The sequence below is a fragment of the Pelmatolapia mariae genome, linkage group LG18 (assembly GCF_036321145.2).
Source record: "Pelmatolapia mariae isolate MD_Pm_ZW linkage group LG18, Pm_UMD_F_2, whole genome shotgun sequence".
Taxonomy (NCBI): Eukaryota; Metazoa; Chordata; class Actinopteri; order Cichliformes; family Cichlidae; genus Pelmatolapia; species Pelmatolapia mariae.
The window spans coordinates 14,094,824-14,119,700 of record NC_086243.1 but is presented as its reverse complement, the minus strand read 5'-3'; the positions used below and the strand labels follow the sequence as shown (position 1 = coordinate 14,119,700).

Below are 24,877 nucleotides of genomic sequence, written 5' to 3'. Positions count from 1 at the left end.
CCTCCGTGTTGACACTTAGTTAGAGAACTTTCACTTCCTGAACAGGACACATCATCCAGCCAGATTTGTCCTGTTCCTTCACCAAAATGAGCTGATCGAGTGGCCTCCAGTGCCGGTCCACAGCCTAACTGTCTGCAGACCACCTGAGCATCATTTAAGTCCCAGCCATCATCACAGACTGTTCCCCATCTGTTGTTGTAGGAGATTTGAACTCTTCCGAAGCAACGAGCTGACCCAGGATTAACCAATCTTATCTGAGCATCTGACAAAAGAAAGAGCAGATTACACTCTGTGCTTCTTATTTTATTTTATTTTATTTAAGCTACTCTGGCTATGGTTAAAAAGGGCTGACATCACTTGGGCAGCTAAGGCAGTCAGCTAACCGCGAGAGAAAAGAAAATATTCTGCTCTTCTCCCCTTTTCTGGGAGGCAGTAGGGAGGTAGAGCATACAGCCCGATCCGGCGGGGAGGTGTGGGAAGCCAGATCAGGCGCCAACTTCTGGCTCTCCTCTCTGCTCTCTCCTATCTTGTCCCTTTTGTCCTACTTCTCTCTATCACCTTTTCTATCCCTTTGAAGAAGTTAGGCTCCATAAATGCTAAAGAGGTAAGTATGGTTTCTCAGTTGCAGTGAATAGATAGAAGAAAACTGTAGGAAACTAAACAGAAGAAAGAAGAAGAGAAATAACAATTTTAACATAAACCATTGACACACTCCCGGGCTTGATCAACCCTGGATGAGGGTGTCTAGTGATAATGGTCGAAACACCCGATGTATCCAAGGTCCACTACTGATGGTGTGTCCCAAATTTTAATATGATAAGCTAGATCAGATCTCTAATCCCTAAACCTAACCAAGGAAGGAAAATGGCAGATTAGCTTGGGTAAAAGACTGAAAGTTGAGGCACACAACGATGTGTGCTGCTGGTAAAGTTTCTGGGCTGCCTTTCCTCATAACAGCCATCCCTCAAGAGTCTCTCCATCTAAAGCAATGCATTATCAGGGACTGTAACATCTAGTCCTTTTTACTGAATTATAATTACTTTTTATAATAATGTGATTTTTCATTTTCAAAGTCAATTACAACCAATAAATTAATGAATTTAATAATTATAATTTGAAATGTGCTTTTTTTATTTCATTTATGTATTTCTTTTTTTATTTTTTGCTTTATCCTTTTTAATTTAATTCTGCATCTAATTAAGTCAGCGCTGTCCTATGTCCTATGCTTTCAATAAAAGTTATAAAATATTGTACCTATCAAAACAAATTTTGTTTGTTTGTTTGTAAAATATTCAATGTATGTGTTTATGTATATTTATTAGGGGTGCAACAATACTCGTATGGATATTGAACCGTTCGATACAGTGCTTTCGGTTCGGTACGCATATGTATCGAACAATACAAAATTTTTAATTTATTTTATCAACTTTTCTTCTAACGATGCTGTCTGTGTTGAGAGCTGAGTGGATCTGCGTTCGACTTATCCGCCTAGGCTGCACTGTCGAGCGCAGATCCACTGAGCGCAGCGCAAGCTAGCGAGACAGAAGTTAAGCTGTTGCAACATGGCAAATTGAACCTCCCCCACCCTCATTCAGATCTGGCGTTTGGAACTATTTTGGTCTTCATGTGAAGTATGACCCTGAAGGTAAGCGCGTCATGGACAAAAGTAAAACAGTATGTCGGATGTGCCACACAATGCTCAGTTACATTGGTGGGAACTAGTGCTTAGCGCAGTTTGCTCGTTAACGTGTTGACGCCGTCCAGCCCCACACACTGGGCAATCCGCGGTAGCTCGTTAACGGAGATTTGCCGTGTTGTGGCGTTAACGTCATTTCAACGAGATTAACGCTGACAGCTCTAGTGGAAACAACGGCTGTGTCCCAATTCAGGGTCTGCACGCTTGAAGTACGCATTTTAAGTGCGATTACGTCACCGCCACGCGACGATGGCTGTCCCAATTCGAAGTGTACTTCAAATGCATACTGTCGATTTCCCCAAATATCAAGCATGGTCCGGTGCACGCTTCGTGGTCCCATATATCCCACAATTCATAGCGCAGCGGTGGGTGTGGATAATTTTGCCGCAAAATACGGCAGAAGGGAGCGGCTGAAGAGTGAACTGTCAAAAGTAAGTACTGAATATCATGTCACTTGTTTAATAACGAAGAACATTAAAACATTACTGTTAGCCACATGTCGGCAAAGTTGTGTGACATTAGTGATGTTTGCGCTTTCAGCGTTAACTTGGTTTTAAAGCCTTCTAAATATATATAGTCGACCTTAATCTTACAGAGAATGTGATGATTTCATGGATAATTAAAGTCAGTCATATATCCACAAACACAACGAGCTGAAAGTCAGTGATGCTGCTCGGTTTGCAGTCCTGAATATCACGGCACAAGCAGGATTCACTGCACTGTTAATGTTAGCTATGTTATATTGCTGCCTCTGTTCGGTGGTGTCGAGCCAAACGGACTTTAACGTGTGTTTGAACGAGCTGACGGTTCACTCGTTAAGCTGAAAGAAAGATGCTTTAATCACAGGAGTCACACATGTGTCCACTGTACCATCTGGGAGCTCTTCTTGTTTAGCACTCGTAATAACACAAACACTAAATCCTCCTTCTCTTGTGCTGTTTTGTAGCAGTGTATACACCTGAGACTGTCACCTGTCTGTCTGTCCTGCACTCTCTCTCTTTTTCTTTCTCTCTGATTGTGGAATAAAAGTATGAACATGTATTTATAAGTTACACTTGTGTTTGAATCCTGCAGCTTATCACACATTTGATTTCCATGTGTGACGACTGCAAGTGTGCAGAGTGAGGACAGACTGAGGGACCCAGTGCTGCACATCATCTGTGAGGCTTTGCACCCCTGATGATCCACCAGGACAAACTCAGCAGTGTGTGAGGAAGAGGAGGAGGAAGAGCCAGCAGCAGCTGACAGATGGAGAGAATAGACAGACTGTTCCCTGTTTGTGAAGGACTGCTAGAAAAATTTAAAATAACTAATTATCTGTCCTGAATCAGTCTTATTAGGTAACCTTCAAATAATGTTATCATTCCAGTGTTTTCAGTGTGGGAGAAAGTACTCAGGGCCTTCAAGTTACACACTAGGAAAGGCAGCAACAAGTTTAATATTCAGAAATCTAAAGTATGTATCAGCAGCAGAATGGAGCTAAAAATAAATGTTTGTTTCAGTTCTATGAAGCTTTGAGTATTTTGGATTAGTAGTACTGCTGTGTTTGTTGCATCATATTGCTGTAATTGTTTATATGCTTTATATATTCTGAGGTAAGTTGATCTATAGTGTTACATCATATTCTATAAGGATGTTATGTGTTTGTATACTTTCTGCCCAGTTTGACCCATTTAGCAGAAGTCAGCCTGTTTAAGGCTCTGATATCTATTCTGTATGACTTAAAGCAGTTATGACATGGTATGATTTTCTCACCCAATAAAGGAATATTTAATATATCAGTCTACTCTTCATTCTATCAGAAACAGTTTTCACAGCTCGTACAATTTCCTTTTTACACATATATGTAAGCATTGAGCCAAATGTAATAATGCCAACATATTAAACGAACAATATTTGTCTCTTATGTATAATACATCTATATATACACTGTCAAAGATACTTGTCTTGTCGTGCGTGAAGATTTAAGGTGATTGGAAATATAAATAACTGCAACTTGAATCTTTGACCCAGAGTTCAAGCTCACTGCTGTAATATATATATACATATATATATATATATATATATATCATAATAGTCTAACAATACATATAATATTGGCCATATATTTACATTACCACAGTGAGATGATTTTAGTCTCTGAACAACATTAGTTAGTAAATAACAATTAGCTAATCTTGAAATGACTGTTCAGTACAGAAATGAAGCCCAACAATCATGTTTTACAGTCCCGTGGTCTCAGCCTCAGATACTCAACTATTCAAAGTGATGTCATGACAAAAATGAATGACCAACAAAACATTTTTTCTCCTTCATTTATGTCACACACTGCTGTATGAAACGTTTCTCGCGGTTAGTTTCATGGTTGCTAGGCAACCTGAACAGCGCGACGAAGGCTAGACCGTCCCATTTCACAAGCCTCTCACTTCCGCACTTCTCATACTTATAGTACGCACCGTGCGTAGTGTGCGTACTTCAAGCGTGCAGACCCTGAATTGGGACACAACCAACGAATATGACTGCACATTTACTCCGACATCATCCTAGTGCAAAGACAAGTGGAAGCAGACAATAACAACAAGCACGCATGCTACAGACTTTACCCGAGTCATTTAGACAGCCGTTAGCACATGATTCTCCTTATGGGGACCTGATATGTTTAATATGCTGCTGAGAATATAGCCCAGAAGAAGCGTATAGTATAGCTTTTATTTTGGAAAGAGTCATTTCTCTGTAATAAACTCTTTTTCCAAAGATGAGGGATTTCTCGATCAGATAGATTTATTTTTTTATTACTTTGTTGTTTCAGCAACATTAAATTTAAAAACTGTACTTTTGAGTTAAAATATATATTTGTAATTTTAATAAATGACAAAAAGGCATGAACATTTTTTTGTATCGAAAAAATATCGAACCGTGACACCAAAGTATCGAACCGAACTGAACCGTGAATTTTGCGTATCGTTGCACCCCTAATATTTATATATAAACACTATTTATATATAAACACCTTCAAGGTGCATTAAAGACTCTTTTGCAAGCAGACACAGCCTCCAAGGTTTTGGAAGGATTTGGGAGATAACCGGAGGAGAGAAGCTGCAGAGAGGTATGTAATTGTGCTACTCTGCTTCTTGTTCCCAACTCTAGACAGTCACAAGAAAGGAGAGCTGCTCCATCTTTAAAACAATTTATTTAATTATTAAAGCAAAATAATAAAAGAAGGATAAATAAAAACTGAGAATTAATCAAAATAATAGATAAACATAAAGCCAAATAGAAGAGGAAAAAAAAATCATATAATGTAATTTCATTTCAGTCTGGTGTTTTGGGGAACACCTTCATCCACGCACAGTTTAATTTCAATATATGAGACTATTTAAAGAAAACTTTTGCATGTGAAACTCAGTTTAAAAAACATGACTGACCTTCAACAGCTGAAGATGCAGACAAAGAAGTGACTGTAGAAAAGAAATTAGAATTCATTATTCTGAAATGATAAGCTCTTCCTGTCTGAATACAATAAAAAACTTAAACTGAACACAGCATACCAAATTAAGAAAAGAATTAAATGACAGAACAGAAAACCTTTAAGGAACTGAACACTGATTGCCAGAGTCCTCTGACAAACTCTATTAGTATTAGGGGCGTAATTTCCAGGGGGCTTCGGGGGTTATGATCCCCCCAATAATCAGACCCAGCCAATATAACCCCCCCCCCCCCCCCCCCCAATAGAATTATGAATTATCTTGCATAAATAGGCTGTTGATTTTCTTTACTCATTTCAGTTAATACCCACAACATAGTTGCGTGTTTAATCATCTGGGAATTTACCCAGATTTATTTATTTATTTAGACTGAGCTCTTGACCCCCCCCCCCCCCCAATGTTCAGCACAAAGTTACGGCCATCGTTAGTATAGCAAAGAAAGAAAATAATTAATTGATATAAAGTTCATCTCACCGATGGCCAAATAGAAGAAGTTTCTCTGTTGTGTCCACATGGCTGAGACTCAAAATGTGTTCTGTGTGAAATGAATCATCAGTGACAGAAAAGTTCAATCTACCCAAACACTTCACACTGTTTATTCCCCTTGAAATGCCTCCTCCTCCTCCATAGTATTTTAAAGTAAAGACATTGTAAATACTTTGTGGATCGCTTTATTTATGAGTAAAATATAATAATTTTGGATTTGTGTATGTAGAACAGCAGCAGTGTCTAAACAAACACAAAGCAATTCAAAAATAAAGTTTACTTTGGCACCTAAAATATATGAGAAATATGTATGTGCAGCATTAGAGTGAGTTGAACACCTAAATCTAGATGAAATGAAGGATTATGTTTCAAACTGTGTTCATCTCTGAAAGTTACGGACAGACAGTTTATTTCATTACTACAAAAATTCATGAAAACACTTGCAGCTACAACCTGCAGGAACTGCTGAACACAAAATACTGACATGTGTTCATAAACTGTTCTTATATATCTAGAATTCAGAAATTTCTAAATTGTTTTGTTTTTTTTGTTTTTTTTACACAGCGGGTGTTTCATATTTTTCCTAAATGTATACATTGACAAATTATCTGTAGAGTTTTGTAATATGCATGACCATGACAAATGAAGCCAATATTTGAAGATTTATTTAACTGTGAGGCAGATGGAATAAAATTAATTAGTTATTCTTACCAGTTCTGTAATCCACAACAGTTAGAAAGCTAAAGTGAAGGTTACTTCTTGATAGTTGCAGTTCTCTGCAGACGTGTGAAGACTGCAGGTATTTGTTCCACCTGCAGTCTCAAACTGATGTGATGTTGCTGTTAAACCACAGTTACATTAGATCTTCCGATTGATATTTTTGGCACTCTGCTGTAAAATAACCACAGAAACCTCAGTGTGTGATGTAGCTCAGTACATCAACCATTTTCCCACACTGAAAACACTTTAATTTGAACCATGCAAATGTGCAGCTTACTTAAAGCTTCTTTCTAAACCAAGTCCCTCAGGAGCATCTGTTTCTCTTTTTCCTCTCCCAGTGCCAAACAGGAAACTAGTTTTCCCCAACAATATATTCACAAATAAAACATTTGAATGTAACCTACAAAAAAAAAGTCTGTTTGGATCATTGCGAAGCATGCACAGATGTTGAACATGTTAAAAACATGTTAAAAACATGTTCAACAGCACTGTTTGTCTCGTGCTCAAACTGTGGCCTTCACATGTTTCCTGCACTCTGCTTTCTGAAACACCTGCAATCAAATTCCACTTACCTCCTGTTTAAAATCTCTGCCTCAGATTGTTCTGTCTGCTTATGTGTTAGTGACACTCAGGCTCTTAGTTACCTCAGTGATTTAAAGTTCATGTTGATGCCATTCCTCCTTAGTGTATCAGTCAGTGTCTCAGTATTATCCAGGGGCTTGTTGCCTGCCTATCATCCTCAATCAATATTGGATATTAATCTTTGCAAAATCTACAAGAGATCAGCAGAAGGGAGATCATTCTACTTTAAATCAGGTATGGTTTGACTTCTATGAGTCGAGTCCTTGTAAACTTTCCAAAGTGTCAGTGGTGAGAACAGCTCAGTGTTTCATTTTATTAAAAATAATGAATGCATTTGCCATGATTGCCTAACAACCTCAACTTATGACCATATCCCAGTATATTTTACTGTGATCCGCATTCAGATGCAGAATATTCTTAAAACAGTGACAATATTAATATTGACATGTAAAAATACTATATATTTTTTTACTTTGTTTTTCAAGACTGGTGAAAAGAAATCCAAAACTCAAAAAATTTGCATCAACAGACATAAAGAGATATACTATGAGGGTAAAGTACATGAAGGGAAAGTACACATTTCATACCAGTGGTATGAATATGTAAAAACTGAGGTTTTAACCACTCAGAGTTTGTTCCATATATGTATGTATGTATGTGTATATGTATATATATACATACATATATATATGTATATATATACATACATATATGATGTTTTCCCGCAGCTTCGTTATATATGCAAGGAGAGAGCTAACAGTAGCTATAGAGGTCGGACTAGCTGTGTAAAGGACCAGACAAAGAACAATTCAAAAGTGGGCTTGTTCCCTGCATCCTGACTGTCATCTGCGCTTATGCACCAAATGACAGTTCACAGTACCCAGCCTTCTTGGAGTCCCTGCTCCACCTGGGGACTCTGTTGTCCTACTGGAAGACTTCAAAGCTCATGTGGGCAATGACAGTGAGACCTGGAGGGGAGTGATTGGGAGGAACAGCATCCTCGATCTGAACCCAACCAGTGTTTTCTTGTTGGACTTGTGGGCATTCCACAGTTTGTCCATAAAGAACGCCATGTTCAAACATAAGTGTCCGTAAGTGCACGTAGCATCAGGACACCCTAGGCCACAGGTCAATGATTGACTTTTTTAACCGTATCATAAAGAGAGGGGCTTATCTGTCAACTGATCACCAACTGGTGGTGAATTGGATCAGTTGGTGGGGGAGGATGCTGGATAGACCTGGCACACCTAAACGTGTAGTGAGGGTGCGCCCCCTTCCGTGGGATCTTCAACACACATAGGGGAATCACACTCCTCAGCCTCCCTGGGAAAGTCTATGCAAGGGTGCTGAAAAGCAGAGTCCGTCCATTAGTCGAACCTCAGATACAGGAGGATCAATGTGGTTTTCGTCCTGGTTGTGGAGCTTTATCCTCTCAAGGATACTTGAGGGTGCATGGGACTTTGCCCAACCAGTCTCCATGTGTTTTGTGGACTTGGAGAAGGCATTCAACCGTGTCCCTCGGAGTGTCCTGTGGGACGTGCATCAGGAGTATGGGGTATCTGAACCATTGCTACGGGCCATTCAATCCTTATACAGCAAGAACTTGGTCCACATAGCGAGGAATAGGTCGGACTCGTTCCCAGTGGGTGATGGGCTCCGCCAGGGCTGCCCTGTTTCACCGATTCTGCTCGTAATTTTTATGGACAGAATTTCTAGGCGCAGCCAAGTGGTGCAAGGCTTTCATTTGGGTGGTCTCAGCAGATGATGTGGTTCTTTTGGCTTCATCAAGTGATGGCCTCTAGCTCACACTGGAACCGTGTGCAGCCGAGTGTGAAGCGGTGGGAAAGAGAATCGGCTCCTCCAAATCTGAGGCCATGGTCCTCAGCCGAAAAAGGGTGGAGTGCCCACTCCAGGTCAGGGACAAGTTCCTGCCCCAAGTGGAGGAGTTTAATTATCTCTGGGTCTTGTTCACGAGTGAGATGAGAAGGGAGCAGGAGATTGACAGACGGATTGGTGCTGTGGCTGCATTGATGCGGACACTGTACCAGTCCATCGTGATGAAGAGAGAGCTGAATGTAAAACCAAAGCTCTGAATTTACTAGTCGATCACCTATGGCCACAAGCTGTGTGTAGTGACCAAAAGAACAAGATTGCAGATACAAGCAGTGGAAATAAGCTTCCTCCAAGGGGTGGCTGGCCTCTCCCTTAAAGATAGGGTGAGGAGTTCAGCCATCTGGGAATGGCTCAGAAGAGCTGGTGTTTCTCCACATCGAAAGAAACCAGTTGAGGTAGTTCGGGCACCTTATAAGAATGCCTCCTGGGTGAGGTGTTCCAGGCAGTGGGCCAGGAGGAGGCCCCGGGGCAGACCCAGGACATGCTGAAGAGATTATATCTCTCGGCTGGCTTGGGAATGCCTTTATGTTCCCCCGAACAAGCTGGAAGAGGTGGCCAGGGAGAGGGAGGTCTGGGCTTCTCTGCTTAGGCTGCTGCCCCCGCGACCCGGGCCCAGATAACTGGAAGAAGATGGATTGATGGGATTTATTTGATTTATGTGATATACACAGCTGTAGTTGCCCTGGTGTTCATAGTCAGCTGTGCTGTACTCATACTTCCATTACCACTTGTCACTGCATATGCACCATTGATAATCAATTCTGAGACTCAGGAAGATGCCCATCCAGATCATCCAACTTTTACTGTGAAAGAAACGTATAACTACCACTAATAACACAACCCATAAATGTAACACTATTTGCTATAGTTAATTAAAACTGTGTTGAAAGATTCATTATAGTGATCATCACTATAAACCACTATACTGATTCATCACAAACATCATAGTGAATTGAAGATGATACCAAATTTAGTTATTAGTAAAATAGCTGCATGCTGTCCCTTTAAACAACATAATTAATTAAATAAATAAAATTAAGTAATAACAGAAGGTCATTACTCTTTGAGAGCCACTTTTAAAAGAGTAAAGATCACAGGACACGTATTACGTACACATGCAACAGGAGCAAGATCAAATGTCTAATTTTTTAAGATGAAATCACATCAGTTTTCTTTATATACAAGAACATCTGCTGTCCATCTTGAAAAGGGAGCAAGTGACTCAGAAAGTTTAATAATATGAAGGTAAAACTTTGGATGCCCTCATCACAAAATAATCAGCTGATTCTGTGAGTCTTTTATGTGTAATACATGACTCTTATTCAGCTTAAGGTTTTTGAGTTTTCAGGAGGAAAATATGAACAGGACTGTGGACCAGACAATGGTTCACAACATAAAGTCAACCACTGACTGCATGGCCAGGAGGCTATCTACAGATCTGGCTATGGCTCAACTACAAAGGAAACTACACCACATGCAACCACTAGGTGGAAGGAAACACCAGGAGTTCATCCTTTATCCATTTGCCAGTTCATAGGATACCTCATGAGCTTATTTTTTGTGTTGTTTTAAACAGAAAAAAGTGAGATCACTTCAGTCTCAGAGTAAAACCTTCAAATCTTAGCTGTGAATTAAATAAAACTGAATAAATAAAAGAAAAAATGAAAACATCGGTAAATATTTTTATGGATGAATAACATTGATATTCTCACTGGTGCCCAAAATGTATTCAAATATATTACTGTAAGACACAATGTGATCCCATAGTGAAGCCATCATTAATGATGCAGTACAATGTCTCTTATGAGATGGAGCAATAAATGTAAACTCTATCTTTTCACAATGCTATGTGTTACTGAACACCCTGACATTGCTTCTATTATTTTACTTTCTTCCCTAGAAGGATGCACACCAACATGGAAAAGGAGGCACATCTAATCTGTGTCAGGTCATATTGTTTTTCAGGACAAAACCTGTCTTTAGTTCAAATCAACTTTTGTCCTTTTCCTTATTGTGCTCATCTGACAGTGTTACTGCCCATTGCTGCTGGCTTGTAGGTGCTACAGAAACGTCTCTTCTTACTTGTAGTTTCTATCAGACAGCTTTGTGCTTCTTTTCCTGTCACTGCCGCAGCCCGCTGGTGCCAGACTGTGCTCAGTTTTTGTTGTTTTGAGATATTGAATTTCGTTGTTGTTCTGGACGTAATCATAGAAAAAGAAGTGTCCAAGCAACATTCCTGAACTGTTGTTCCCAAAGTAGGTGAAGTTGGCTGTGGTGTAGGCCACTGGTTACCAAACTATGGGCAAGCTTTCCTGGTGGGCTGCAGAGGTGGGGCATAAATGTTCAAATTGAATATAAGGAGAGAAACTAAGTTGAATGTTTATGATCAGAAGTTTGCAACACTCCCATAAGACTTAAAATTTGGGACTCTCCACCAATTACTCTTAGAACTGAAGAAGCTTCGCGGATGAGACGTGAAATATCTTCAAGGAAACTTAAAGAAGTCCAGGCGCTTTTCTTTCCAAACTGCATAGACAAGTTTGCAAACACTTATCACGGGCATGAATTTCATGGCAATCTTAGGCTTTTAATGATTTCTTTGAACCCATCTTTATCGACTTTAAAAGCAAGAATTTGTTGTACATTTGAATTTATTTTGGATTTTCTCTAAACTACACAAGGTCAAAAGTATCCTTACAGGTTGAAATACATACACTCTATGTTAATAGTGGCTCTGAAGGTTAAATGGTGTCTTTTAACTTGACAAGGCCAAGGCCTGTTAAGTTTTTATAAGTAATCATGGTTTACTAGAACTGTTAGTTTATTTTTGCCAGCATAAAATTATTTGTTTGACAGCACTTAGTGAATTGACCAGTTGCTCTGAACAATGGGAAACCCAAATGAATTCAGTGTAGATCTAAGGAGAATTGCAGATTTAGTTTGGAAGATCTCTCTTGGAGCCATTTTTAAACAACTGCAGATTCCAGGCTCATTACTTCAAATAATGTTTCTTAAGCATAAGTTATTCAGATGTGTCACCACTTTGCCAAGGCCTGGAATGACCCAAACTGCCACCCTCAGACGAGACGTATTTCATTCAGATGGAACAACTCAGGAATCACCAAAGCCCTGAACTGGAACGGGCGGAAAAATTGTGAACTGCTTTTAAAACTCAACTCCGTTCTGCCAAAAAGAGTGGTTGAATATCTAGCCAGAATTATGCCGGAAGTTTTTTTATGGCAACCAAAATCATGTGGTCGAAGTGCAACTTGCAAGAGACATTTAACAAAATATCAGTGGGGGTGGATGTATATATTTAAGCCTAAATATGCACTTTTGACCCTGCAGGAATCAGAGAAATTCAAATCAAGTATGTATGCTTTGCAATCATTCCACCCGACAAAATGAACAGTTCAAAGAAATTCAAGTCCAAGTGAGTGTTTTTTGTATTATAATGATGATTTAGGTTCCATTAAGTAGTCTTGAGTTTATTCTTTCCATACTCTGCAGTTCCCTTTTATCCCCAGATTAGTTTCTTGTCTATTATGTTCCTCTTGTGTCTCGCCAGTATGTGTCTGTTGTGTCATCTGTGTTTATGTCTCCCCCTCTCCCCATCTCTCACTTCCTTGTTCCCCGGATCCCAGTCATGCAGTTCCGTCCTTGTCTTTCCCCGTCTGTCATATCCGTTCATGTATGTTCTCCCCAGCCCCAGACATGTCTCTCAGCAGATATGCTGATCACATTTGGAGGGTTTTTATGTGCTTTTTATTCAGGTCAGAAATGGTCTTTTAAATTGGCTGGTTGAGGTAGAGAAAGAGGAGTTTTGTTGTGAGCACTTTTATATTGGGTGAACTGTATATAAGTTTTTTAACCTTAACAAATAAGTTGACCAAAAATGTTACTAAATAAGAAAAGAAAAATGTGGACGCAAATCATATCAGATTATGCGTTCAATTGTGCAATGCATTTGCTGACAATACTCGGAATCAATGATAAGACACGTTGTCCTAAATTAAAAGTTTGAGGTCAGTTCCCACAAAAGAGCACGCCACGCCTCAGTGGAATATGATATACTGTAAACTTCTTTTGTCCTCACAGGGATAAGTAAGATCTTCAGTAATACAGGAAAGTATTGTGCTTATTTTTTTCATTCACGGCATAAAGACTAGAAAAGACAAACATTCATTTGTTATACGAGTGTTATCATCAACATCGTCATCTAACAAAGGTGAGCTTCCTTGTCTAGGTCTGATAGGCAAGAGGCAGACGGACACCCCTGAGGGGAGGAGTTACAGCCTGTGGGCTCTTTGGTATTTGCTGAAACAATAACACACCTGTCATTTCATGTTGGAGAGAGAGGACGGTAGATAGAAAGAGAAAAAAGTCAAAAATTTAAGACAGAGTTGCTTCCCTAAAATCAGTTTGAGAGACAGCATCAGGCATCTCACCTCGAGGCAGTGGACAGCAGAAAAACACTGAGGGCATGGGAACGTTGCAGTTAAAGATGCTGAAGCTTTTGTTTTTATTGACCTTCACTGGGGTAAGATGTTCTTATTTTCTCATTCAGCGTTAATTTAAACCAAACTAATTTACAGTGTTTTCCACATCAAAGGTAAAATGTTTTGATATTGTGCATGCTGCATAAATCCAGATAGAGAGCAGGGAGTAGAGGACTTTCGAGACATATGAACACAGGCCCTTTTGAGTATCACGGCTTTCAACAAGTGCGTGCAGCATGCCCAGCCGTACCTCAATAGACAAATTCATTCCGACCTGAAAGAAATACCTGCACTGACCAGTCCTGAAATCTGTGTTGAGTGAAGGTAATGTGCAGCCTGCTGCCTCTCATGCTCTGAGAATGTGATACAGGGCATAATTTGCCTCAGGATATAATGTGGAATACCAGTAGCTTACTATCTTTGGAAGGATACCCTTGTCTTTAATTGACTGTATTTCCTGACTTTCATTAGCAAGATCATTCATTGTTTCATTCATTAAACTGACTTTTTTTTCTCACTTTCAGATATGCTTGGCTCAAAACGGTAACAGAGCTTCTTTCATATTTGAGATACTTAATAGTTAAGATACTGTAAGATGTAAATTAATCGCATTCCCCTTTAATCACACTTTCTGCTTTATCTTCTTCAGACATCAGGTTGTCAGTGTTCACGGTGACATCAAAGAGCATGACAGTGCAGTGGAGCGGCCACACTGGTGCCAGCTCCTACAAGATCACAGCAACCCCCAAGAACTCCCCGGAAAGACCCGTCTTTGCTCAGTTCGGTGGCAACACAGTCATGGGCTCAGTTAACTCCCTGTCACCAAACACAGTGTACACCATGCAGTTAGAAGCTATGGACAATAATCTCAGAGTGCTCAGCAGTGCAAAGACTGAGGAGACGACAGGTCGGTAACATCAGAAAAAACAGAAAGGGGCAAACCTTTATTGATAAATAAACACGAAGCAATAATGTTGAGTAAAATAAAACTTAAAATATAGAAAATCAAAGGTTTATTCATTCATATAATGAGTCATTAAGGAAAATGTTCTTGGTATCAACTGATTACATACCAACAATAAAGTACACTTCATTTGACTAGAATGAAATGTAACAGTCAATGTAACATTTTACAGTGTATCTGTGCAAAAAAAAAATACATGGAAAGTTTAAATGTAATCGAATTATTTAAGGTTACCTTTTTTGCATTATTAACTAAATTATCTATTTATTTTAGTGCATATATTAATGTGATAGTTTGGTCAAACATTTTACTTGTACTGTGTGTTGTTAAATAGTTCTATTTAATATTTATAAAATACCCAAAATACTTTGGTCAAACATGGTTAAATTAAAAGTGAAAATTTTCTTGTTACATTTTTTCTGCTGCTTTTCTCTTTTTTTTATATCATCACTCTTTGGTACATGGAACAGCCAGAAAAAACATTTCAGACTCTTTGAGCTATTTCAAATTATGCTGCACATTTTCCATGTTTTCATAGACAACACAGTCGTTTTTGTTATCCTCCTGAGACTCCGTGTTCTCATATGAAGACATTACATTTTGGCTTTTAGTATAGAAATAAGTTTTACATTTATTGGACTCAACTAACCTCGAATATCAAAGAGACATTTGAAACCCACTCCAACCAAGCGCTCAGGTCTCAAGAGGCTTTTCTGAAAATGTGAGGAAATAATAAACTGTAGGCCTATGCAGTCAAATAAAATTTTAGTGTGCAAATTGTCAGTAACATATGAATAAATATGTACGAATGTAAGAATGTAAATGTTTATTTTTTTACATGTAGTAAACTATAATGTAAAAAGGACACTTTATTGAGAACCGCACTTAAATTTAGTAGTTGTGGTCAACCACTGCATCTGTAACATTGTAAGTGGCACTCTTAAAGGAGCTGTTATGGAAAATTTGTTCTGAAAAAGAAAAACATTTTGTCATCCATAAATCTACAGTTTGGGTTATTGTCTCAAAATTCTTATTTGGAACTTGAAATTTGAAGTTATTTTCTCAAATTTGAGTTACTTTTTTAGAAATGTGAGTTAGTAGGTAGAAATTTTGAGATAATAACCCAAAAGGTGTTTTTTGTTTGTTTGTTTGTTTGTTTTGTATTTCAGTGATACATTGTACTTCTCTTATGAATAGAAAAGCTTTTATTTTGGAATCTATCTGACTGACTCTACCATCTGCTCCTTAGCCCCTGATGTACCCAGGATTGGGCAAGCCTACTCCAAAAACAGCGACAGCATCACTGTTGAGTTCACAGAGGTATCTGGGGCGACCAGCTACATCCTGAGGGCAGAGTCAAAGACAGGTGATTTCTTCAAGGAGAGCACTGTGAGCAGCTCTCCAGGTACCATGGTGGAACTCCAGCCATACACAGACTACGTCCTCAGCGTCATGTCCGTCAACTTAGGTGGGCGAAGCCAGCCATCCTACCCCACAGAGGCCAGGACAGGTATGTGAATATCTGAAACGAGCTAATCGGACCATTCCATGTAAAATAAAAGCATAAGTTAAATATAATTTTCAGCAGTGAAATTTCTAAATGTTGTACCTTGAGGTCATTTAACTCAGAAATGTTAATAATATGAAGGTAAAAATTTGGATGCCCTCATTACAAAAGCATCAGCTGATTCTGAGAGGGCCAAGTCGGGTGTGACTGACAGTGCACTTATTACTACTTATAACTATCTTCTAGTTCCACTTTACCGTAAAGATGGTAATCAGCCTATAAAGAGTGAAACACAGGTTTCTGTTCCTCCTTAGAACAATAACTTGTTATCTCAGTCCACTGGCAATAGTGGCTTACCATTTCACCACCCATTGTCATGGGTGCTCAAGTCTTTGCAACTAGCACGAGGGTGGAAACTGTATCCACTCGCTGCTCCATGGTGGTTTCATAAGTGAAAAGAGAAACCATGAGAACTAGGTTGTCTCGCATCCTGAAGGGTAACTGAATGTAACAGGATAACAGGAAAGTAGTTTCTATTTCATATCTTATAAAGAAATGGGAAGAGAGAGAGGAGAAGTAAGGTCTCTTTGTTGTTTTGTTGTTTGTTTTATTCCCCATTAATCCCATTAACTCTTCATTCTCCACCTGATCACATCTGCAGTTGTAATGGCTCCCAACTTGAACACATCCTCTCCTACTAATGGCACCATCCTTGTGACCTGGGACCCAGTGAAGGATGCCGTCCTCTACACACTGGTCATCATCCGAGAGGGATCCAACACCCGCCTCAAACTCAACACCACTGACACCACGGTGAAGTTTGATAACCTTGAACCAGGAACTACATACTGTATTAAGGGCACGGCATGGGACTCTGAGGGTCGCACTGGTGATGATGTCACTGTCTGTCAAATTACACGTAAGAAACCTTATCAAAAATTAGGCTGATAAACATTTGAGCCCGTACCAGAGGACCAGTTATGACTGCTGTTATTGATTTCATTGTGGTTTCATTTCCAGGTCCTGAGAGCCCAGATGTGACTCACGTTCAGGTGACTCCAGGACGGGCTCTTGGGATTGTTGTATTCTGGTCGCAAGTGAGGGGTGCTAATCTCTACTTTGTCTGGACCTCTAATGGCCAAAACTGTTCCACAGAAAACAGTTACTGTTACATTAATCCTGCGGATTGTGGACAAAACCACTCAGTCTATGTCATAGCCTATAACGATGCTGGACCCAGCAGCCCCTCTCAACCGGCTAACTACATAACATGTGGGTATATCATTCGTAATGTATGTTTCTTTGTCTTATACTATTATTCATTTAAAGCACTCTCAAAACTTGTGAAATTAGCTCTCAGTAGCATTGAAATAAAATACTAGAATTTCAATCATCAAAACTCTTGAATGGGCTGGACAACTAATTAGTCATCAAGTATAACACCACAGACATGATTGAGAAATCCTGCTCTTGTTAGCTCAAGTGAAGCCCATTGTTCTCAAATTAGCTACACTATCCGTGAATGCAAATTCATACCTTAAAAGGAGATCTATTAATGTCACGAAGAACTAAATTAGCTGTTTTTTAGTTTTGTTGTTGTTGTTGTTGTTGATGTTGCTCTTTTAACCACCCTGTGCTCTGCTGTAAAACTAAACATTTTATCATGGGAGTCCATGGGGATTGGCTCAGTTTTTGAACCAGCCTCAAGTGGTACTAAAAGGAATTGCAACTGGAACTTTTTTGTGACAAATGAAAACACAATAATTTCTGTTGCTCCAGATTTAGTGTTCAGGCTGTGATCAGCTGACCTGTGCTAAATCTTTGTGAATTTAGTGAAAAAAGAATAATCTTGAATTCATTTAGCTATTTTCAGTCACTAAGCTAAGTTAGCCACAAGCCTTTTACAGATGTGACCAGATCACCAAGCTCTCCTAATGAAAACCAATAAGCATATTTGACAAATTATCACATGGAGTCTTTGACATGTAAAGTCTATTACTGTTATTACTCAAGGACCATTGAGGACCATTGTCTCTCTCTGACAGACCCATGTCCACCAGAGAACATCTGGGTGGAGGAGCCCAGAGCAGGTAACTGCTCCGTGATGTGGGACGGAGTGCCACTGGTGGAGTACTACATGGCGTTCATAAAGCGGGATGATGGAATGGAGACGTTCTGTAACACCAGTTTAACTACCTGCCCATTTTCCTGCATGTGTGGCTACACCTACCTCACCACCGTATTCCCCTACAACCAGGCCGGCTCCAGCCCTTATGGACATGTCCGCAACTACACTACCAGTATGACTTTCACACGAAAGCGCCCACATATACAGCAGCACCACTATTAACACAGTCTGCTCCAACCCAGCACTATCCATCCCATCACATCCTATAGGATCAGGCCAGTTTATGCTTGTTTCTTATGGGGTTTTTTCCTCATTTCAAAAGTCCTTTGTCAGAACTAAAGGTAAACTTCCCTGAAGTAACTACTATGCTGCTATTGTTTAAGAAAAAAGTCATTTTCATGATTGAACCTGAGTTGTCATGACAGGAAAAGCCCACGTTTGCTATAAAAAGTGTGGACAAAATGTATAACCCAACTTTAAAGCTACAGCAAGTTTATGACCAAACTAAGAGAAACTCGCAGTTGGCTGTGTGTGGTTATTTGCCTGTTTTTTAATTATTTTTAATTAGTTTCTCCTCTCCGCCTCCTCCTCAGTCCCTTGTTGCCCACAGGATGTTATGATAAAGCTGGTTTCTACGGAGACCCTGGAAATCATGTGGACACCAGTCAAAGGAGCTGAACTGTATGAGACGACAGCAGCGCAGACTAAAGACGTCATCCACTGCAACGACACAGCACCAGTGTGTGCGCTCTCAGATTTGAGTTGCAACACAGCTTATTCTGTGACTGTGACACCTTGCAGCGATTTACGAGGATGCAACCGCACCTGCAAGCCGCAAACACATGAGACAGGTAATTTGAACACTGAAGAGTGACTGTTTTAATGAAACACACACAAATTGTGTGCAAATTCACCCGAAGCTCAGACTGTGCATCGCTCAGAGAAACTTAAAAAATCCAAAGCATCTTAAAAGTTACACTTTATCACAGCACAATTTGAAAAAGACTGAACAAGTACGGTTTGTATAGAAGGGTCACCAGGAGAAAGCCTCTTCTCTTCTCTTCTCTTCTCTTCTCTTCTCTTGCTATGGGGCAAGTTTTCTTCCTATGGTTCTGGTTTTTATTTAGTTAAGCTACTAGGAAATACCAGTTGCTTCACATTTTGTCTACAAATGTGAACAGAATTACAAGTATGAATCAGTACATTTTCCAAACTTTCTATTTCTTCTTTTGCAGTAATGTTTCACTCTGTATTTGTATCTCTGTAATTTTGAAGTGACCGCCTCTTTTCTGTGTGTCTTGCTGCAGCTCCCTGCACTCCAGAGATCCTGAATATGACTCAGACCAACAGTTCCACATACAGAATCCTCTTCACCACACCCAACACCCCCAACACAAATTATACCATCACTGCCACTGGACGCTATGACAGACAAAGCTGCCAGTCGACGAACAGCTCCTGTGTGCTCACGCAACTGCCCTGCGGCTCGGTCTACGAGGTTACAGCAGTGGCCACAACAGCTGTGGGGAAAAGTCTGCCAGGATTCAGTAAAACTTTGGAAACAGGTATGACAGTCTGATTGGTTATGCTGTTAAACCCCACAACAAAATGTACAATTGGTCCACCAAACAGCAACTTTAATTTGAGCCATATGCTAAATTTGCATCGAGCTAAAGCTGATCTCTGCTTTTAAGGTTATCAACAGTTCAGAAGACATCTGCCAAAAGCTTTTGTCATTCATTAAATGAAATGAATTAGTTCTCAAGTTCATACGCAAAACACCAATGTGGATGCAAAGCTTCTCATGAGGAAGCATGACATGTACTGAATCTAGGAATCTAATAATCCTCCCATACTTAAATCTGTTCTGTATTCTTCCTTAAGGCCCTTGCTGCCCCATGTCTGTGAACGTGACCCAGGTCACCCAGGCTATGACCAATGTGACCTGGTCACCTAGCACTGGAGCTCGCTCATTCATTACCTCCCTGACATCACCACGAGGGTATGCCAAATGCCACACTCTAGACACCCACTGCCTGATGGGGTGCATCACCTGTGGAACCAACTACAGCGTCAACCTGGAAGCAATCAGCAGCACAGGACAGAAGTCAGAGTGCAAATATCGTGGATTCTCTTCCAGTGAGGATCGATAAATACAAACACATTTGTAATATTTTTACATCCAGTGGAGGGAAAAGTAGAAATCTTCACACTGTTAAAAAAAGATTTTTTTTACAAAAGCACAACTCTACACTCACTCTTTTACAGGTGCCTGCTGTCCAACGGGCGTCAAGCTCTATCGCAGGACCAACAACACCCTGAGGGTATACTGGCGTTCGCTCGGCCCTCAGATCTATAATCACACAGTGGAGCTGTATGGCACCGGAGCAAACTACACCTGTATGGCAGCTGCAGGCAGCATGTACTGTGACATCCAGGAGGAAACATGTGGGGATGTCTACACAGTGGTGGCGGCACCTGTGGAAAAGTACGGGAGCAAAGTCACCTTCTGCCAGCCCAGGACGTACTCAGGTGGGAACAAAAATACAAGGAGCGTATTTACTCTGATTTTTGAATTTGTATAACGAGTCAATTCTAACAGCTGCTTTTACACTTTTCATTTATCCTTAGTTCCTTGCCCTGGAAGTAACGCTGGCATGGGTACGTATCATCTTATACCTAAAACAATGATAGTTACACACTGATTATATCTTTTAGTTTGTTTCTACCACTCAAAAAGAATTTCATGGGCTAAAGCCAGAAGTCTCATAGTTTAGCATAAAGACAGAAAAAACCTCCTACCGGCTCCATCCTTAGGTAGAATCCAACTATGTCATTTAAAAGTTTGTTTATATATTAATATATTTTGTTCATGAGCTGTTACTTCTGAATATCATCGTTTAAAAACATAACCATAAAAAAACTATTTACATTTTGCTAGCTGTTTCCTCTTGTGTTAACTGTTAGTACCTGTCCATGCAACAGGATTGTTTGGGCTGTTTATGCTTTCAGCAAATACATATTTATTTAATAACAATTAGAAATGTTAAACAAAAAATAAGAATAGCGGGTGTTGTTAAAATGCTATATATTTATATGCTTTTAACCAGCTGCTTGTACTGGTTGATCCCATGAATAACTCAACTTTCAACTATCATAAACTAAAACTGTTACTTTCAGAAGATTTTATAGGTGCACAAATGGTTAAAATATATACATACATACATACATATATATATACTAGGGGTGCAACGATACACAAAATTCACGGTTCGGTTCGGTTCGATACTTTGGTGTCACGGTTCGATATTTTTTCGATACAAAAAAATGTTCATGCCTTTTTGTCATTTATTAAAATTACAAATATATATTTTAACTCAAAAGTACAGTTTTTAAATTTAATGCTGCTGAAACAACAAAATAATAAAAAAATAAATCTATCTGATGGAGAAATCCCTCATCTTTGGAAAAAGAGTTTATTACTGAGAAATGGCTCTTTCCAAAATAAAAGCTATACTATACGCTTCTTCTGGGCTATATTCTCAGCAGCATATTAAACATATCAGGTCCCCATAAGGAGAATCATGTGCTAACAGCTGTCTAAATGACTCGGGTAAAGTTTGTAGCATGCGTGCTTGTTGTTTTTGTCTGCTTCCACTTGTCTTTGCACTAGGATGATGTCAGAGTAAATGTGCAGTCATATTCGTTGTCAGTGGCGGTCCTAGCCTGTTTGGCGCCCCGGGCGAACACTCCCTCTGGCGCCCCCCCACCCCCCCACCCACACACACACACACACACACATAAAACATATTAAGGATTATACATTAACATAAAACTGTTGTCGGAACCATACTGAATTTCGCCAGAGAAACACACACACACACACACACATATGAAGAGAGAGAGTATGCATTGTATGCAAACAGCTACCAAACAGCCATCATAATTCATCATACAATGAGAACAGGACAAATCAACAATTGACACTGACTAATTAATATTAAAATCTGTAACATAATGTATTGTTTGGAGTTTAGTCTGTTACTGTTACTATTTTTACCATTTCTTTTTGGAGCAACTGTAATCCACATTATTTCCTTAGGGTATAATAAAGTATTCTGATTCTGATTGTTTCAGGATGACCTGCCATTATCCAATGACACATCTGCTTATCTGTATCTTTTGCTCGTTTCTCCTCCTCTTCTTTTCTATTTTTTACTAAACTGAGGACCTGATGGCTTTGAACTTTTCTTGTCCATCTTCCATTAGTTTTAATTTTGCACTCCAGTATGAACACAAATCCCCCAACTCGAGGATCGCCACAACATAACCTAATAGACCTACACCTTAGTTCACAGATTCATTTTGTCTAAGGTGTATTTCTGGGATTTTGCACAACCCAGGATTCAAATAATGAATACATAATGGGCTTGGATTTACATCATTATGAATGAAATGTGCTCTATTTGGAAGCCGCCCCCCCCCCCTCCCCTTTCGACGCGTTGTGTGTGAAACTTTAAATCATCAAACTGTAAATTTTAAATTTTAAATTGTTATTGATCCCTTTACCCCTAGTCCAAAAGTGTATATTTATTTTCTTACTCTTCTTATATTTATTGTTTGTTTACTTGCACTGCTGTAACAGGAGCCTCGTCGTCTCGTCTCTCTATATACTGGACTGTATGTAGCGGAGATGACAATAAAGTTTACTTTGACTTCAGCAGCGCGCAGGCGCACCGAGGGCTCTCGCGCTCACTTTTCGCAAATAGAATTTTGAAAAACCATCGGTGCAAATTATAAGTCTTTATCATAATGTCTGGTGTTTTCGTGTTTGTTGGTTTGTTTTTATTTTGTTTTATTTTGCGAGTTGGTTATTAGATGCTGCTCCAGCCAGCCAGAGAATCCCCCGCCGCCCCGCCCTCTCCTCCCTGTGCTGCAAGCAGCAGGCGCACCTCGCAAACGGAGGGCGCCCTTACTCCCAGCAAATGGGCGATATAACCGATCGGTGCCTATGCCATTCCCAATATGCGCTGGCATGACGTCGGGGCAGCACGAGTACGAGCATTTTGGTTTTTTTTTTGTCGATACCCGTGATGCCGCCCCCCACCACGATGCCGCCCCGGGCAACTGCCCGTTTCGCCCGTATCAAAAACCGCTACTGTTCGTTGTGTTCCCACTAGTGCTGTCAGCGTTAATCTCGTTGAAATGACGTTAACGCCACAACACGGCAAATCTCCGTTAACGAGCTACCGCGGATTGCCCAGTGTGTGGGGCTGGACAGCGTCAAGTTCCCACCAATGTAACTGAGCATTGTGTGGCACATCCGACATACTGTTTTACTTTTGTCCATGACACGCTTACCTTCAGGGTCATACTTCACATGAAGACCAAAATAGTTCCAAACGCCAGATCTGAATTAGGGTGGGGGAGGTTCAATTTGCCATGCTGCAACAGCTTAACTTCTCTCTCGCTAGCTTGCGCTGCGCTCAGTGGATCTGCGCTCAGTGGATCTGCGCTCGACAGTGCAGCCTAGGCGGATAAGTCGAACGCAGATCCACTGAGCTCTCAACACAGACAGTATCGTTAGAAGAAAAGTTGATAAAATAAATTAAAAATTTTGTATTGTTCGATACACATGCGTACCGAACCGAAAGCACTGTATCGAACGGTTCAATATCCATACGAGTATTGTTGCACCCCTAATATATACATATATATGTGTGTGTGTGTGTGTGTATATATATATATATATATATATATATATATATATATCATTTTATTTTTTTAATTTATTTTCATATATGCTACAAAACAATGGCTACACCAAACAATGAGATTCTTAATTTGTGGGCTCCCACAAGTAAAATAAATAACTAAAAGAAAAGAAAAGATTAATAAGCACAGTGCAAGTGCTATGTACAGAAGGGTAGCGTGTGGTCAGAATAAAATGTGCAATATGTTATGCATGCTTTTACAGTGGTAAGACATTCAGATGTATGAGTGTCATGTTATAAAATTGTATCATATTGTATATAAAAATAAACAAAAATAATAGTAAAACATTGCTAGTTGGTTGCTAGGCAATATCTGATATAGATAAGACCCTTCAGGGCCCAACATGTGACCGTGTGCCAAGTTTGGTTGCTCAGCTCTGATGGTCTAGGACGAGTTTGCAGACAAAGCAATGAATGTACAGAAAAAGAGACACTTTGTGTATTATAACAAAGACTCATTCAGATTTGTCAACTGATGCTTCATAATAATCATAAAAACAAAAATAAAAACTGAACACATGCATTTCCCAGTGTAGCTTATTATTCCTCTTAAGCTTTGAGCTATTGTTAAAATGCCGTCTCTTTTTTTCCTCAGTAATTTCTCGTGCGAGACGAAGTGTGAATTAACTGTGGTGAGTTTGTTGTTTCTCATTCAACGTCGTTCACATCACATCTTGGAAACCTGGAGATGATGACACGCTCATGTTATTGTGTCTGTTATGAGTAGCTATAAAATAGCCTCAGACTCTGTATGCTATAGCTGTAGTGTAATTTCTAGAGTATAATGTTTCACAAAGGATTCTTGTTTTTACTAAGATGAACTTCTCCTGCCTTTTTCTCCCAGTGTGAACACCCCGACCACCAACACAGCAACAAGGACAGAGGACGATGTTTACACCAGTGATAACTGTGAAGACTCCGTATACCACGATGACACTGAGTCTGATAATAATTAATATCTAATAAAATGAATATCTGTTAACTAATAAACTTAAAAATAAATATTAAAATCAAAGATAAACAAACTTGAAAAACAGGAAAAAAAATTATGTGAGCATTTACTGAGAGCTATTAAGATATATTATTTTAAAATGTTGCTACATTTTAAAAAAAAAAAGTGTTTTACTATTGGCTCCGCGACTC

General features: G+C 39.6%; 1 protein-coding gene across 1 annotated transcript; it reads left to right on the top strand.

Moving 5' to 3' along the window:
- The first annotated feature begins 1,567 nt into the window (after positions 1-1,567).
- On the top strand, positions 1,568-24,675 carry fndc7a (fibronectin type III domain containing 7a). The gene is made up of 14 exons (XM_063462613.1): positions 1,568-1,645; positions 13,886-13,904; positions 14,011-14,268; positions 15,575-15,835; positions 16,494-16,751; positions 16,853-17,104; positions 17,878-18,132; positions 18,554-18,811; positions 19,268-19,525; positions 19,845-20,099; positions 20,229-20,492; positions 20,592-20,621; positions 24,330-24,366; positions 24,579-24,675. Exons 1-13 carry the CDS (start codon positions 1,634-1,636, stop codon positions 24,359-24,361), a joined length of 2,412 nt encoding a protein of 803 aa, XP_063318683.1. The 5' UTR covers positions 1,568-1,633; the 3' UTR covers positions 24,362-24,366; positions 24,579-24,675.
- The last annotated feature ends 202 nt before the right edge of the window (positions 24,676-24,877 follow it).